The 18,305-nt window shown below is 42.9% G+C and overlaps 1 protein-coding gene across 2 annotated transcripts in view; it reads left to right on the top strand.

Moving 5' to 3' along the window:
• HDGFL3 (HDGF like 3) overlaps positions 1 to 18,305 on the top strand; it is a 57,764-nt gene that overhangs the window by 37,637 nt on the left and 1,822 nt on the right. The window contains exons 2-7 of one of the 2 annotated variants that reach the window (XM_043493507.1): positions 1,730 to 1,806; positions 5,045 to 5,183; positions 9,752 to 9,910; positions 11,920 to 12,066; positions 17,375 to 17,424; positions 17,957 to 17,987. In XM_043493507.1, the coding sequence (XP_043349442.1) occupies positions 1,730 to 1,806; positions 5,045 to 5,183; positions 9,752 to 9,910; positions 11,920 to 12,066; positions 17,375 to 17,424; positions 17,957 to 17,972 (588 nt within the window). In that variant the 3' untranslated portion in view covers positions 17,973 to 17,987. Of the gene's footprint in view, positions 1 to 1,729; positions 1,807 to 5,044; positions 5,184 to 9,751; positions 9,911 to 11,919; positions 12,067 to 17,374; positions 17,425 to 17,956; positions 17,988 to 18,305 lie in introns of those variants that run through there. The other variant, XM_038419032.2, reaches the window with a different exon arrangement.

The raw sequence follows: 18,305 nt of genomic DNA, 5'->3' as shown, positions 1-18,305 counted from the left end.
GCAGTGCTCCTTATAGCCGCATTGTCTGGGCCATTCTGGACCTAGTTTCTCTCCTGGTCATACTGAAGATGAGGGGTGACTGTAGTATGACCCATTCCTGCAAATTGGGTGCATCCCCCAGGCTCCTGGTAAATTATCATCGTAGACCTTGTTAGTATGAAGTTTAGAAACTTCTAGCTTTAAGTCGCATAATATTTGTTGCAATCTGAAAGCCATGGAAATCCTGACTGGCTACCAATCTGCATTTGTAAGTGAGTGGCAGGGTTTGAATGTTTCCTTTCACATTCTTTTTCCTGCAGTTACAGTCTGGTACTTAAAAAGAAAAGGAGTACTTGTGGCACCTTAGAGACTAACCAATTTATTAGAGCATAAGCTTTCGTGAGCTACAGCTCACTTCATCAGATGCATTGAGCTGTAGCTCACGAAAGCTTATGCTCTAATAAATTTGTTAGTCTCTAAGGTGCCACAAGTACTCCTTTTCTTTTTGCGAATACAGACTAACACGGCTGCTACTCTGAAGTCTGGTACTTGTATTTAAAATAGGAATTAACCAGGAAATAATCTGATTGGTGGGCCCTCATTTAAACAGGTTATGAATTTCAGTGAAAACTGGGGCTCAGGTAACATCTTGGACATCTGTTTCTGGTATTGAAGAATGCACAGAATAGCCGTGAAGTTCTTGCCTGCAGCCATACTGAGTTCAACTAAGGACTTGCTACTAGTCTGAACCCTCAATTACTCTTTGCTCTTCCTTTATATGAATTTAAATAAGATCCCTAGCACTTACATTAGCATAGATAAAATTTTGAAACGTTATCATGAAATGTCTTAGAAAGTCAGGTTCCTTGCTGGCTCAGAAGCCAGATCATCAGCTGATGTAATGTGGCACCACCAGGCTTAAGTCACTGGAGCTACTCTGATTTACATCAGCTGAGGATCTGGCCCTAGTTCTGTATTGAAAGTTGTTGCCATCTGTCTGCTTGGTGATGAGCGTGACATGAGCTTGGTGGTCTCTGTCCAGTTCTTGGGAGATAAGTGCACACCTCACAAAAACCCGCAGCACAAGGAACATTCCTTCGTAGCCTTGTTGGTAGCCTCAGCAGAGACCAGGGACCAAGTGGGTATGGAGATGAAGTTATCATTCCCAGTCCAATAGAACAGGAGATGTGACTTCTCTGGAAGAGAGTTGAGAGGAAGGTTGGTCCAGTGGTTAGGGTGCTAGCTTAGAACTCAGGAGACCTATGTGCAAGTCCCTCCACTGCCATAAATTTCCTGTGTGACCTCAGGCAAGTCAATTAGTCTGTCTGGTCCTCATCTGTAAAATGGGGATAATGATGCTTCCCTACCTCACAGGGGTGTTGTGGGGAAAAATACATTAAAGATCGTGAGGCCCTCAGATACTGTGGTTATGGGGACCATATAAGTACCATCGATAGATACATTGGTAGTGCAGGGTGGTAGAAGGTTGCCATATGGCTGCCCCAGCATCCCTGTTCTGTGGCTAAATCGAGGCATTGACTCTTCAGGTTTGCCACTGAGGTGCTTCGCAGACACATATACTTGTTATAAAATATAAACTAATTATAAACTAATTAAAATAAACAAGCCCCAAGCACAGAATGGGACCTCCAAGAAGTTGTGAAATCTCCAATCACACGTTTGTGGTTTGTCTGGCTTCTGAGATTGGATGGAACATGGTAACAGTCCGGTGTCCCTTTCTATCCCACAGATTGATGAACTCCCTGAGGGAGCTGTGAAGCCTCCAGCAAATAAGTACCCTATCTTCTTTTTTGGGACTCATGAAACGTAAGTGAATGAACATGGTTGTTTCTTTTGAAATGTGTGGGCCTGAATCTCCTTTCATTCAAACTATTCTTATTCCTGTGTCTCTCCATTGACATTAACAAATAAATCTTGATTGAAACCAGAGGTAGATACTATGGGCCTGAATCTGGCTCTGGTAGTGTAAAGGAGCCTTAACGCGGGTGTGATTGTGAATGCCATCCTACAGGGCCAGGGTGGTGCATCAGGGCCTGCATGATCAATGGGAATCAGGGCCCAGGTTTCTTTCATGTACACATTTTGACATGACTGTTAATGGATCACCAGAAGTTAGATCTATGATAAAAGTACATTGTACTTGAGGTAACCAAGATGAATGTATTGTATTCAAACACCTTTTTGGGCTCAGTCCAATCCCATTGGAGCTGGTACCAAAACTCCCATTGACTTCACTGGGATCAGAATTTGTCCTTTCAGCAATAAAGAGTGGTTTAGAAAGTGTTTTTTCTTAATTGAAACTTGAGTGTCTCTAATTTTTAGCTCAAGTTAATATTAATTTGGAGGAAGTAACTGACTCAAAGTCAGTGAAAGAGCAAGGATTTTCTGTTGACTATGGGCCAGATTTTCAGAGGTATTTAGGCACCTGGTGGGATTTTCAAAAGCCCGTTGGCACCTAAAACATATTGAAATCAGTGGGATCTTAGGCACCTGGATGCATTTGAAAATCCTGTGAGATACCTAAATACTTTTAATAATCTGGCCCTGTACGCTTGAATTTCTACATAAACATAGAACAGGACAGGGTGAGAAGATTGGTGGTAGGCAAATGGAAAAAGAGCAAAGCTGAAACAGGAGTCTCACGCTATTTCCACTTAGTGCTTAAAATAAATATTCTTCTGTCTTGTGGGGTAGAGGAAAGTGGAACAGAAGGGAGGGTAGAAGAACTGAGCTGGGTGGGGCCATGGGGGGAAATGAGGAGGGTAAAGAGTCTCTAAATAATTAATTACCACATCTTAAAATAAGAATAATATTAATTAGATGTTGCTTATTGTTAACTCTGCAGTGGCTTAATTTTGGGCTAATGACTTAGTTTGCCTCAAAGTTATTATTAGCCTGTGATCTGATTTTTACCTCAGGAATAGAAATGTATTGTGCAGTTATCTCCATATTTTAGAAAGAATAACTAATAATAAACTGCAGAGTGCGTCTCGTTAGCTCTGTTATGGCAGAGCAGTGAAAACTATCCTCCTCCACGAAGGACAATGGAAAGGTCTCAAACCCAGTTTGAGATGTTTCAGAGTAGCAGCCGTGTTAGTCTGTATTCGCAAAAAGAAAAGGAGGACTTAGAGACTAACAAATTTATTTGAGCATAAGCTTTCGTGAGCTACAGATAAATTTGTTTAAACTCCAAGGTGCCACAAGTACTCCTTTTCCAGTTTGGGATGATTTTTATTTTTTACCTTTTGTGTAAAAACTGAACTAAAATTTCCATATGTTATGGATGAGATAAATTCAGATGTGTCAGGGTGAGTTTCACATGATCCGCTGTAATTGTTTTCCCTATAGCTTTGGTGTGAGCCCTTGGCCATATGAAGAGAGATCTCTCAGTAGCAGCAAAATGAGGGAATACTTTCTTAGAGACAAAGGAAAGTTAACTTCTTGGGGTTCTTTGCTCTAATGTCACTTTTATCATGTATGTTGGGAGATCACTCCTTAGCTTTTTAAGTAAATGTACATTCTTCACATTAGTATTATTATTGTACAAGTGTGGATTTCTCAAAGGCCACATTAGATCCCGGTGCCATTGTGCTAGATGCTCTACAGACACATAATAAGAGCAAGTCCTTGCCCCAAAGAGCCTACAGTTTAAGGCCTCAGTACAGCAGCTCTCTCCATGCTCTCAGGCCCCTGAGCGAATGGGACCACTCGTGAATAAAGTTACTCACATGCATAAGTGCAAAAAGGATCAAGGCCTAGTTCAACTGAAGCTGCACAAGTGGGAAGAAGGTGCTAGCATGGGACAATGAAGATCTTTGTTTAATTCCTTTCTCTGTCACTGACCTCCTCTGTCACCTTAGCCAAGTCTTTTAGTCTCTCTCTGCCTCAGTTCCCCATCTGTGAATGGGGATATTAGCCCTGCCTTACCTCACAGGGGTGTTGTGGGGATAAACACATGAAAGACTGTGAAGCTCTGAGAGTCTACAGTGATGGGGGCCATAAAAGTGCGTAGGAGGTAGAAAAAGGGTTGCAGTAAAAGATAAAGTGGTTAGGTAGCTATGAGCTTATTTTGATGGGGCAGAAGGTTCTCCAATGGGAATGAAGTGGATTTTTTCCCTCCATCATGCTTAATACAAATTATGACTGGCCATGGAAGTGTAAAAATACCAGTCTTTGAGAAATAGTAAGCGAAGAAAAAATAATGGGTTTTTTAGGTTTTATGTATGAAATTATTGGTATATTTTCCAAAGTTTGTTTATGCCAGGAATTGCCTAGAATGTGAGTAGGATTTTATAATGCAATGATAGCCATGGGTTTGGTAGGTAAATTCTTGCTAATTTTATTTCTTCCTCCCTGCATCGTGATGTCCATTTTTGGGATGGGTTGACCTGCGGCAGAGCTGCTTTATGAAAGGACATAGTGCTAAGTCTTTTAGCTGTGATGCCTACAAAATAACTTGGCAATAATTAGGCACCAGGTGTGTTGATAGCACTGCTAGTAATGCCAACCAATATCGTCCCATTGTTTTCTTGTATCCCCTATCAGTTGTGTCTTGTTATACTTAGTTGTAAGCGTTTGTGGGCACGATCCATCTTTTTATTCTATGTTTGTACAGCGCCTAGCACACTGGGGCTCCTAAGGTAATAATAATAAATACTACATCCGTTAAGGCCACATAACAAAGGGGTAGGTTTTGGCTCATGGGTTCTAGCAATTCTCCATGCACTTTAATTTTTTATACAGTATTATTTTTAGTCTGTTCCCAGTTTGCAGAATTCTCAGTAGTAATTAATATAATACATGAGACTAAGTAATAATTGTTTTTAGAGATGCACAGCATGATTTTGTAACATCAAAAGCTGAGGTCCTGAACCCGGGCTGTAAAATCTGTAAATTCAGATTCACAGCACTAATACAGAATCAGCCAGAGTGTAATGATTTACTATGAACAAAAGAATAGGCATCACATCTGCAATATGGGTTTAACTTACAGGGAAAAAAATCCTAACAACATTTTTTGAATGTCAATTTTGTTAAAATGCAGTGCGTTTCTGGGGCCCAAAGACCTCTTCCCATATAAAGAATATAAAGATAAGTTTGGGAAGTCGAACAAACGAAAAGGATTTAACGAAGGACTGTGGGAAATAGAAAACAACCCTGGAGTCAAGTTTACTGGATACCAGGTAAATGACAGCTTCCCTTCCATTCCTCCTTACCTTACTTATATTCCTTTTGAGGGTGTCTTATCAGTGTAACTACTGGGTGGCTGGTGCTAGAAGGCTGTGGTTTGGATAATATTGAGGGGTTTCTGAGTTGGTGATGGGAATGTAATTGCATAACATAAGGATAAGCATGTCCTGTACTCTGTGACAAATGGGATCTTAATTGTACAGCACAGCCCCTCGGTCTATGCAGTAGTCTGGAAAATTCTGCGGCAGGTATAGGTGAATTAAAAAATAGATGCTGTTTATTGAATTCTATATAAATATGAATATTTGGTGCCCAGTTCCTTTTGTTGTTTATTTTTATGGCACTGTGCTGCCCTCTAACTTGACATTGTCAATGGGCTGAGGATTTTTGCATTGACAATGCATAACAGCATTATAGAAATTTGGGGAGGGGAGAAGGCAGAGCAGGAGGTTTTGATAGGAGCAATGACTGCATTTAACAGTTGTCCCTATCATATGTTAGGGACAGAGTCAGTCAGCCAGAGAGGAACAGTCAAGGGGCTATAGAAACCCAGATTATCTTCTGTGGTCCTTCAAGAGCATAAGCCACCTCCAAAAGATGGAGGACAACTGTTATCCAATGAGCACTTTTCAAAGTATGGAACATCTGCAGCTGAGCCTGCTATTCTGTATTCCTGTCCTCATTCTCAATCATGCAGAAGATGATCTGAATGTTGATAAGGGTGGTATTTAGGGGGCCTCTGGACTGCTGGAGGAGAACAGGGTGAGAGTTCTCCACCTCCTGGTCAGATCTGAAATTTCCCTCTAGGGAGATGTTGGTTTTTTGAGCTGCCACCCTTTCTACTGATTGGGTCACTTTCCCATATAGCCAAGATCTCTGAGTTTGCATTGCCCAGCACAAATCAGAAAATGACAGATAGATCCTCTTGGACTGAGTCATTAGTTCACCACTCTGCCGACTGCCGTCACCAGCACTTCTGTTTCTCTGTAAACTAGGGCTGTCGATTAATTGCAGTTAACTCACCTGATTAACTCAAAAAAATTAATTGCGATTAATCACAGTTTTAATCACACTGTGAAACAATAGAATATCAGTTGAATTTTATTAAATATTTTGGATGTTTTTCTACATTTTCATATGTATTGTATTCTGTTTTGTAATTGAAATCAACGTGTATATTATTTTTTATTACAAATATTTGCCCTGTAAAAATGATAAACAGAGAAATAGTATTTTTCAGTTCACCTCATACAAATACTGTAGTGCAATCTCTTTGTCGTGAAAGTGTACCTTACAAATGAAAGTAGTTCAGGACATTGAGGTCAATGGTAATTGGGACAAAATACAACATGGCTTTACTAAAGGTAGATAGTGTCAAACCAACCTGATCTTCTTTGAGAAGGTAACAGATTTTTTAAACAAAGGAAATGCAGTGGATCTAATTTACCTAGATTTCAGTAAGTTTGATAATGGTTCCACATGGAGAATTATTAGCTAAATTAGAAAAGATGGGGATCAATATGAAAATTGAAAGGTGGATAAGGAATTGGTTAAAGAGAGACTACAGTAGGTCACACTGAAAGGTGAACTGTCAGGCTGGAAGGAGGTTACTAGTGGAGTTCCTCAGGGATTGGTTTGGCGACCAATCTTATTTAATCTTTTTATTACTGACCTTGGCACAAAAAGCGGGAATGTGCTAATAAAGTTTGTGGATGATCCAAAGTTGGGAGGTGTTGCCAATACAAAGAAGGACCGGGATATCATACAGGAAATCTGGATGATCTTGTAAACTAGAGTAATAGTATAGGATGACATTTAATAGTGAAAAGTGCAAGATCATGCATTTAGGGATTAATAACAAGAATTTCTGTTATAAACTGGGGGTGCATCACTTGGAAGTAACAGAGGAGGAGGAGAAGGACCTCGGAGTATTGGTTGATCCCAGGATGACTATGACCCGCCAATGTGATATGCCCATGAAAAAAGCTAATGCCGTCTTGGGATGCATCAGGCAAGGTATTTCCAGTGGAGATAAGGAGGTGTTAGTGCCATTATACAAGGCACTGGTGAGACCTCATCTGGAATATTGTGTGCAGTTCTGGTCTCCCATGTTTAAGAAGGATGAATTCAAACTGGAACAGGTACAGAGAAGGGCTACTAGGATGATCCAAGGAATGGAAAACCTGCCTTATGAAAGGAGACTCAAAGAGCTTGGCTTGTTTAGCCTAACCAAAAGAAGACTGAGAGGACATATGATTGCTATCTATAAATATATCAGAGGGATAAATACCACGGAGGGAGAAGAATTATTTAAGATCAGTACAAATATGGACACAAGAACAAATGGATATAAACTGGCCACCAGGAAGTTTAGACGTGAAATTAGATGAAGGTTTCTAACCATCAGAGGAGTGAAGTTCTGGAACAGCCTTCCAAGGGGAGCAGTGGGGGCAAAAGACATATCTGGCGTCAAGACTAAGCTTGATAAATTTATGGAGGGGATGATATGATGGGATAGCCTAATTTTGGCAATTAATTGATCTTTGATTATTAGCAGTAAATATGCCCAATGGCCTGTGATGGGATGTTAGATGGGGTGGGATCCAAGTTACTACAGAGAATTCTTTCCTGGGTGTCTGGCTGGTGAGTCTTGCCCACATGCTCAGGGTTTAGCTGATTGCCATATTTGGGGTTGAGAAGGAATTTTCCTCCAGGGCAGATAGGCAGAGGCCCTGGGAGTTTTTCACCTTCCTCTGCAGCGTGGGGCACGGGTCACTTGCTGGAGGATTCTCTGCACCTTGAAGCCTTTAAACCACGATTTGAGGACTTTAGTAGCTCAGACATAAGTTAGGGGTTTGTTACAGGAGTGGGTGCGTGAGATTCTGTGGCCTCCGTTTTGCAGCAAGTCAGACTAGATGATCATAATGGTCCCTTCTGACCTTAAAGTCTATGATTCTAAATGTAGATTTTTTTTTGTTATATAACTGCACTCAAAAACAAAACAATATAAAACTTCAGAGCCTACATGTCCAGTCAGTCCTACTTCTTGTTCTGCCAATCACTAAGAGAAACAAGTTTGTTTACATTTACAGGAGATAATGCCGTCCTCTTCTTATTTACAATGTCACTAGAAAGTGAGAATAGGCATTTGTATGGCACTTTTTGTAGCCGGCATTGCAAGGTATTTATGTGCCAGATATGCTAAACATTCGTATGTCCATTCATGCTTCAGCCACCATTCCAAAGGACATGCTTCTGTGCTGATGACGCTCGTTAAAAAAATAATACGTTAATTAAATTTGTGACTGAACTCCTTGGGGGAGAATTGTATGTCCCCTGCTCGGTTTTACCTGCATTCTGCCATATATTTCATGTTATAGCATTCTTGGATGATGACTCAGCACACGTTGTTCATTTTAAGAATACTTTCACTGCAGATTTAACAAAACACAAAGAAGGTACCAATGTGAGATTTCTAAAGATAGCTACAGCACTCGAACCAAGGTTTAAGAATCTGAAGTGCCTTCCAAAATCTGAGAGGGATGGGATGCAGAGCATGCTTTCAGAAGTCTTAAAAGAGCAACACTCCAATGCAGAAACTACAGAACCTGAACCACCAAAAAAGAAAATCAACCTTCTGCTGTGGCATCTGACTCAGATAATGAAAATGAACATGGGTCAGTCCACACTGCTTTGGATTGTTATTGAGAAGAACCAGTCATCAGCATGGACACATGTCCCCGGGAATGGTGGTTGAAGCATGAAGGGACATATGAATCTTTAGCACATCTGGCACATAAATATCTTGCGACACCGGCTGCAACAGTGCCATGAGAATGCCTGTTCTCACTTTCAGGTGACGTTGTAAACAAGAAGCAGGCAGCATTATCGCCTGCAAATGTAAACAAACTTGTTTGTCTGAGCGATTGGCTGAACAAGAAGTAGGACTGAGTGGACTTGCAGACTCTAAAATTTTACATTGTTTTATTTTTGAATGCAGGTTGGGGGTTTTTTTTACAAAATTCTACATTTGTAAGTTCAGCTTATATGATAAAGAGATTGCACTGTAGTACTTGTATTAGGTGAATTGAAAAATATTATTTCTTTTGTTTTTTAACAGTGAAAATACTTGTAAACAAAAATAAATATAAAGTGAGCACTGTAGACTTTATATTCTGTGTTGTAATTGAAATCAATATATTTGAAAATGTAGAAAACATCATCAAAAATATTTAAATAAATGGTATTCTATTATTATTTAACAGTGCAATTAATCATGATTAATTTTTTTAATCGCTTGACAGCCATACAGTAAACCTTTCTGAGCGTGTCATCTCAGAATATGCATCTGATAACTGTTTTCAAGTGGCTACTGAAGAAATTGCCTCTGCCAGCCCTCTATTTTGATGGTTGTAAATTCAGACTAATTTGTTCCTGAGTAAAATGATTGAAGTGCAAGCTCTCTCTTCTTAGGATCTCCCTGTACAATATGGGACATGGCAAAAATTAATTATTTGGGGGGAGTTTTAGTTAATTATTATTATTATTTATTATTTCAAAGGCAATCCAGCAACAGAGCTCTTCAGAAACTGAGGGAGAAGGAGGAAATACGGCCGATGCAAGCAGTGAGGAGGAAGGTGATCGGGTAGAAGAGGATGGAAAAGGCAAAAGAAAGAATGAAAAAGCAGGCTCAAAACGAAAAAAATCTTACACTTCAAAGGTGATCCAGAAGCTTTTCCATTGTCACTTGTGCATTGTAATGGCAGTTTAGCCCGGCCTTCTGCAGGTCTAGATTTCTGTTCCAAAATAGTGGGGTTTATTGAACTAGAGAGAAAAGCTGGTCTTGTGGTTAGGGCTCTAACCTGGTATTTGGGAGACCTGGGTTCAATTTCCTGCTCTGCCACAGACTTACTATATTATTTTGGGCAAGTCACTTGATCTCTCTGCATCTCACTTCCCCATCTGTAAAATGGGGTTACTAGCATTTCCCTACCTCACAGGGGTGTTGGGAGGATAAATACATTAAAGCTTGCCGGGGCTCAGGCACTGTGATAATGGGAGCCACATAAGTATTTAAGATCATTATTCATTTTCATATTTGTCTGTCTGTCTGTCAGCACAGTAGCACTGGTGTTCTATTCAGTGGGCCAGATTGTCAGCTGGTTTAAATCAGCACAGCTCCATGGAAGCCAACAGAGCAATGCCAGTTTACACCAGCTGTGGATCTGCCCCAACATACTTTACACACTTCCTGGATTATCATTTTTATTACATCAGATAAATTGGTGGTGGTGAAGGGAAGCTGGATGGTTGGCAGCTGTGTAATGGGCATTTCTGGCATTAGTAGTGGAGTGGGGACCGAGGCAGCTGGGGTTGTGGGACAAGCATATTTAAATAAGGTAAATATAAATAAAGATAAAGATGAGGGAAACATTTAACAAGGTCAACATTTAAATTGTCATCTTCAGTTTTCAGAACTAACTCTGCACGGGGATGAATGAGGCAGTTCACCCCTCTCTGAGCTCTTATTTTAAGCTGTCTGGAAACTCTGCTTTAATTTACACCCAGTTCACATTTCAAGGTTATTTTCACAACCATAAGAACTAGAAACATAGGGCCGTATCGTGCCATTGGTTTTAAGCAGAGCTCCCAGGGAGTTAAAAATCGGTAGCACAATGTGGCCTATATTTTTCTTTTAATGAAATATTGGGTTCTGTAGTATGACTCTGCAACAAGGGGTGGATTCCACAGCAAAAATCTATGACTGTAGAATTGTGGAATACATGGGCACTGATTATAATCGAGTGTATGATGAAACTGCCAGAACAGTCATGTTTTGATTAACGTGCTCTCAAGAGCAGCTCAAGATGGCTTTGCTCTTCTTTTTCGTTTCTTTTTTAAACCTGGTTTAATCATGAGCCTGATCTGAAGCCCATTGAAATCAAGGGATAAAATCCCCTATAAGAATTAGTGCTTGATTTATTTTGCCTTATTAATCTGGTCTCTTACAGTGTCACTGAAAAATATTCCATTAATTATTTCGGGACTAGTTTCAGATTTGCTGAGCTTTGCATGAGAGATGGGCTGGGACCTGAACAAAAACCTTAGATCTCAGCACTCAGAAACTTGTAGATTTTTTTTCCCTGTGTGTGTTTCACATTAGAAATTCAGGTCTTATTTACCCCCTTTTTTTTTCTGGTAGACTCTGGACAAATGGAGAATTAGTAAAGCCACAGTCTATCCCTTTGTGCTGGAGAATTGCACGAAATAAAGGGAAGAAGAATGACGTATGGTTTCATATGGCTTTAATGTTCATATATTAAAACTGACAGCACCAAGAAAGTATGGAAAGCAGCTCTGTCAATTCTGCTCTCGTTTTGCACCTCTGTGTTTAATCAAAACTTTTGTCAATCTGGCACATCATTTCATTAACTAACCAAACCTACAGATGGCCCTTCTCCTGTTACCATCTCTACCTCTGATTAGCAATGCTACCCACTTATGTCAGCTGTTAATTTCTCCTCGTTTCATCGGTTGCTGTAACTCTGAATGCTGAAACCAATCTATGCTTTCCACCCCCATTGACTGTATCTAGGAAGAGCTTCAAATAGGGGCCCATGAGCTAGGACAAGAAGAATGGACTTGCACGCGCATTGTAAAACACAAGCTACGTCTTTCTCGCTCCGAAGTTTGATTTTTGTTTGTTAACTGTGTTGTTGATCTGTTTAGAAATCCTCCAAGCAGTCACGGAAATCTCCCGGAGATGAAGATGATAAGGACTGCAAAGAGGAAGAAAATAAGAGCGGCTCTGATGCGGGAGATGCAGGCAATGACACAAGAAACACTTCTTCAGATTTGCAGAAAACCAGTGAAGGGGTAATCTTCCGTTCACATTCCCTTTGTGTGCAGTTTGTTACCACAGATCCTCAGACTCGGTGAAGTTCACCCTGTGCAGAGGTCTATACACACTGCATAAGTCCTGCTCAACTCCTGCTTTGAGGGTGTAAGTGGCATTAGACCTGCACAGGGATGAATTTCAACCTAGATGAGTGAGCAAGCCTTAGCAAACACTGTGGGTATGATTTCTCCTCTCGTTGACACCAGTGTAAATCGGGAGTAGCTCCAGTGAAGTTGCACTGTTACAAAACTGAGGTGAGAGCAGAATCAGGGCCTGTGCATGCTGTACTGTGATGTACTAAATGCAGTGGGCTTGCTTGTTCGCTCACATGATTTACACCTACATAATTCTGCCAATTTCTTTGGAGCCGCTTCTGATTCACACAGGCTTAAGTCAGAGGCGAATCAGGCCTTGTGCGTGCAGGTTCCTGGGCTGATCCTGCTCTGGGTTTCACTGTGCTGAAGGGGGCATGGAATGGCATTGTACCCCAGAGCAGCAGGGGAGCTGGCACAAAAAAGTAACCTGCACATGCCTTACAAGCTTGATTCACATATACTTGTCCCCACTGCACTCCCTGGCATTGTTACTGTGAGCCCAGCAACAGACAAGGAGAGTGTTGGTCAGGAGAACTGATGTGTCTTGATGTGTTTAGATCATATCCTGGCCTGTCCAAATGGGCAAACAGCAGCCACCTTTAAAAAAACAATTACTCCTGCTCTGTATTGTCCTACTCTGTTCACACTGCACAGATAACAGGCCGGGTTGTGGGGAATGATGCAGTGGGACACCGCATGCTCAAATGTATTTTCCGACCGCCCCCTTCAGAGCTGTTTATGACTGAGGATGGTTTGTCATGATTATACCCCTTTAACCACTGGGCATGCTCTCCAGTATACTGGGAGCTGGCTCTGTCACTAGCATACAGAACACTAAGTAAGCACTGATCCTATGGGTGGTGATTGGTGCAAAGTGTATGCCAAATGCTTGGGTCAGACTCCCAGACACATACTTGTGGCAGTAACATGGCGGTAGGCTACATCTAGGGTGACCAGACAGCAAGTGTGAAAAATTGGGATGGGGGAGGGGGTAAAAGGAGCCTATATAAGAAAAAGACCCAAAAATCGGGACACTCCCTATAAAATCAGGACATCTGGTCACCCTAGCTACATCCCATGTTCAGAGTATGATCAGAAGGTGCTACCATGCATGGAGTTTTGCCTGCTCGTAGTAATAAGACCGGATGACTTTTCAACGTTCAGGATTTGGTACCTAGTCTCTTGGTCAGGGTTGAAATGCTTAATGACCAGTTTCAGTGAATAACTATGGCATCAAATGTGTGAGAGAGTTATAACTACATGGAGGTTGGAGTGGGATGGAATCCACCACCCTAACCCACACACAGGGAGAGGCACTGTCCTGCAGTACTTCCAAGCCCTATGCTGGAATAGGGTCCACAATCCCCGCACACTTCCTCCATGGGGATTTATAAGCACTGTACTCACTCACTCAGACCTATGTCCCCAGGCCACTTCAGACACTGCCACTCCACAGTTTCTGAGGGGCTGATAAAGAGCACTGGGGGCATGGTGTCCCCAGTCATGCTTACTTAGTGGCAGGCCACCTCATATGTAGTGGAACCACTGTGGTTCTGCTGTGCTGAAGGACTTCTGCGCCTCTGTACACTGGGTAAATTTCACCCTCAGTCCTCCTCGGGATTTCTCTTTGGAGCTTTCCAGTAGCTCTTAAAGTTCTGTTTCAAGGAAGGGATTGAGTCTTCATCTCTTGATGTCTTCAGATCAAGACTGGATGCCTTTCTAGAAGATGTACTTTAGTCAAACACACGTTATAGAGCTCAAGACACGGGAACTGATACATCACAGACCAAAGAATTTCACCCAGAGGTGACACTAGCTGATCTAATGGTCCTGTCTGGCCTTAAAATCTGTGAAAGAGCAGTTGAACAGTAATGCACAACTTGAACAGAGTGGGCCTGCTCCTCTTCTCACTTACCCCAATGCAACTCTCTTTACCTCACTGAAGTTAGACCTGGTTTATGTGGGGGGGAAAATCAAGCTCAGTGGGTTTATCTGGTCATAAGAAGGTGCCAGCATACAATACAAAATACATAATACAAATATATAATACAAAAATATACCTTAGGCTGCTCTTTCCATCTTAGGGAAGCTCAGGTTTCATCAGGGTCCTGTGCAAGACTGGAATTAGAAAATTAGTTGTTTTGTTACAGTTTTCAGGGTGGAAAAGATGCTGACTTTGGCACTCTAATTATACATAACAAACGGCCTCTTTAACACTGCTCTCTGGAATGTGCTTGGTCAGCCCCACCATTTTGGTGTGGTGCTGAACCATGCAAGGATCATTGCCCAGCCGCGTGGCCTCCTGAGCCATGGAAGGCCATGGAAACCTGCTGGTTTGGTGGGAGGCCTAAAAACATTCATCTTAACTTAACTGCAGTGCTGCCCAGAGGAGGAGAGCTCTTGCAGATGAGACTCCATGTCTCTGGTGCTCCCAGCATGCATCCTCCTGTGGCCATGCCTGAGTTACCCAGAGGACACAGACTGCTTTTCGTCTTAATAATATCACAGTAGTCACTCCATTTATATAGTGCCTGGATGCTTTTCCAGTGTGCTGAAGTCACCTCTCCCATTTTCAGAGGGGACAGGGTTTGTCTTTTAATCTTCATCGCTTTGACTGAGAGGTAGGAGATCGACTTGTGCCCTTGGATCATAGCACCCCTTAAAAACCTTCACCATCTGACTGATCTTTGTTTAGCCAGAGAAACACCACCTTGATATTAGAATATAAGCTAGGGTTGCTGGCTATCACACCAGCCCACTGGTTCAGCTCCTCTTGTAGGCTTGCTGCTAAATTCATACTAGCCTCCTAGCTATTCCCAGGGTCCTCTGTCTCCCCTCCCTTGCTGCTGCTGTTAGTATGGCTGCCTCTCCAAAATGATACCCCAGAATTACTGCATCTTGTACCTGAACCTCAAAAGTCTGTTGGCTAATATGGCTCTTAACAGAGCTTCTATAAGCTAGCAGCCACTGAGACTACTTGCCCATTGGATAGAGTCCTTTGCTGCGTACCTATGCTTAGGGTTCCTCAAAATACCTTCTGAGCAGAATATTCCAGTGTAACATTTCTCATTTCTCATTTCATTTAGCTTTTACAGTATAAAGCTACAATAACAACTTTGTGTTGCAGCATGTTTAGTAAGGGTTGGATTCTACAATCATTGTGATCTCAGAATTAATGCCCGATTAATTGTCACGTGTATGAAGAAGGTAAACAAATATCACTATTCCCATCTTACAAGTAGAGAAACTAAGGCATAGAGAGATTAAATGAATTGCCTAACACCACACAGGGAGGAAGCGTCAGCACTAGGATTTGAACTTGGCAATAGTCCTACGCCCAGGCCACTAGCGCCTCTCTGACTGGATCCTCTGTTCTTCTGCCATACTTCCATGTGCAGCTTTCCTGACTCCACACACATTTTTTACCTACAGGAGGCCAGATTCTCTTGTGCCCAGTTTCCGCTAGGTGTAACAGGGATGGTGAGGCAGCAGGGAGCTGGTTTCAGGCCAGTTTTGTTTGCTTCAGTGCCAGGGTGGTTTTGCTCTGTACTAGCAAGATGAGTGATTGACTCAAAGCAACACAAATAAAGGCACTCAAAGTTGTAGCTGTCATTGCGTGGACACTGTCTTGTTGAAGGAATGAAACCCTTGCTGATCTGGGGCAGGGTGGGCACCAGGGTAGGGTAGCAGGGGGGTAGCCATCCTCCCAGCATCATAATCCTCTGTCCATCAGTTCCATGGGGATGGGGCTCTTTGATCAGATCTGTGGTGCTGGCTGCTCCCTGCAGCATCATGCCCACCACTACCCCCCAAGCTCCATAGGTAGGGCCCTACCAAATTCACGATCTATTTTGGTCAATTTCACAGTCATTGGATTTTTAAAATCATAAATTCCATAATTTCAATTTGTCTCAAATTTCACAGTTTTGTAACTGTAGGGGTCCTGAGCCAAAAAAGGAATTGTGGGGGGGGGGGTGACAAGTTTATGTAGGGGGTGTTGCGGTACTGCTACCCTTACTTCTGTGCTGCTGCTGGCGGTGGCACTGCCTTCGGAACTGGGCAGCTGGAGAGCGGCGACTGCTGGCCGGGAGCCCAGTTCTGAAGGCAGAGCCCCGCCAGCAGCAGTGCAGAAGTAAAGGTGGCAGGGTATGGTATTGCCACCCTTACTTCTGCGCTGCTGCTGGCAGGGCGCTGTCTTCAGAGCTGGGCACCCGGCCAACAACCGCCGCTCTCCAGCCGCCCAGCTCTGAAGGCAGCGCAGAAGTAAGGATGGCAATACCATGACCCCCCTAAAATAACCTTGCAATCTCCCTGCAACTCTCTTTTGGGTCAGGACCCCCAGTTTGAGAAACGCTGGTCTCCCATGTGAAATCTGTATAGTGTAGGGTAAAGGCACACAAACAACCAGATTTCACAGGGGGAGACCAGATTTCATTGTCCATGACGTGTTTTTCATGGCCGTGAATTTGGTAGTGCCCTACATTTCAGACGTTACCAAGTACGTAAAGACTGCTAGGGTCAGCATTAATGAAACCCATCCATGCAGTGGAGCGGCTCTGGAAGGCGGATTCTGGGGGAGCCTGGCAGCATGGCTTCAGCAGGAGCAGTGGGTAGATCAAGGAGCCTGAGCAAAGGCACAGGGTCTTGCAGATTTCCTGAGGGCGGTGTGAACCATCAGGGGAGCTGCTGGCCAAACCCCCCTGCTACATTTGTAAGTAGACAAGACCTGCCCTGTGATGGGCCGGGGGGGGGAGTGGTATCAGACTGGATTTCTGTCAGCTGTGCAGCAGCAGCAATGTTGGGGATGATCTGACCCCTTCGTCTTTATCCTATCTTATGTGCTAAGCTATGGCCCAGCACTTAAGTCGTAATTCTCAGCCGTGAGGAGGAGTTGCAGCGTTAACGTGCGACTGAGCCCTAGCAAGTAGTGGCATCCACCACTGCCCCCTCAGTTCAACCCCATGGGCACATTATCGTTGGCAAGAGCAAAGCCTTAACACTATGGTGGGATAGCTTTGTATATTTCATGTAACGTTTTCATTGTAGGGACTGACTAGTGCAACCCCGGCCTCTCTCGTTAATGCGGGAGAACAACCGTGTCAGTAGGGATTTGTAGTAAAAGGCAACCGGGATTTGGCTGACTAATCGGGCTGCAATTGTTTTAACGGGTGTCTGCACCTCCCTCCGGAAGGAAGCCCAACAGCAGGGAGAGCATCTCCAGGCAAAGACTCTGACACACCTGTAAGTATAACCTTAGCGAGCGACACATAAACAGGAGAGAGAAGAGAGTTAGTGTGGGAGCTCTGAAGAACAAAGCATCACTGCCCTGGGAAATGGAGGGGGAAGGGTCATGAAGGACATTGCGCATGCAGTATGGGACATATTTTGTAAGAACTCCTACTATGGATAGGGGACAGAAAGCAGGAACAAAAGCACAGACCTCTACTAATTAGATTGGTATTGCAGAGTGCCTAGGAGCCCTGGTCACAGACCTGGCCATCACTGTGCTAGCTGTTGTATAAACCAGAACAAAAAGACGGTCTCTGTGCCAGAGAGCCATAAGCAGCTACAGGCTATAACCGGACTGGGCGCCCATTGTGCTAGTGAGCTCCCTTAGCTGGCAGCTGTAGTCAGCTGAACCGCTTGGTTCAGAGAGACATGCTCACCCACAGCCATGGTGTGATGAATAACACTGCCGCAAGGGGTTGTACAGGGCGGAAGCTGCTCGTGCTACAGTGTTAAAATGTTTTCTTTTTTTCCTATTCTCTTCCAGATCCTGTGTAAAATGAAAACCGCACTATTCCTTGTGGATTCACCCTCTGGCCCCCTTTTTCCTGATGTTGATTTTTTCTGAATGAACAAAAACAAATATATTGTTGATTGCTTCACGTTGACTGTGTGTGGTGTGGTTCTTTCCTTCAATAATTTGTGTGTGGGTAGATAGGTCAGGTAACGCTCCAAATCCTTTCTTTACAAGTGATTTCTAGAACAGTCCCCAAAGGGAAACCCCGCCTGAGTGTGCAGTACTCATACAGCATCTCCCATGAGAGAGACAAAAATTAATGGATCCCTGTGAGGTAGGTAGGTATCACTAGGTCCATTTTACATGGAGAAACTGAGAC

The sequence above is a fragment of the Dermochelys coriacea genome, chromosome 10 (assembly GCF_009764565.3).
Source record: "Dermochelys coriacea isolate rDerCor1 chromosome 10, rDerCor1.pri.v4, whole genome shotgun sequence".
NCBI classification, from domain to species: domain Eukaryota; kingdom Metazoa; phylum Chordata; order Testudines; family Dermochelyidae; genus Dermochelys; species Dermochelys coriacea.
The sequence above is the reverse complement of the archived record's forward strand: the minus strand, read 5'-3'. Positions and strand labels throughout refer to the sequence as shown.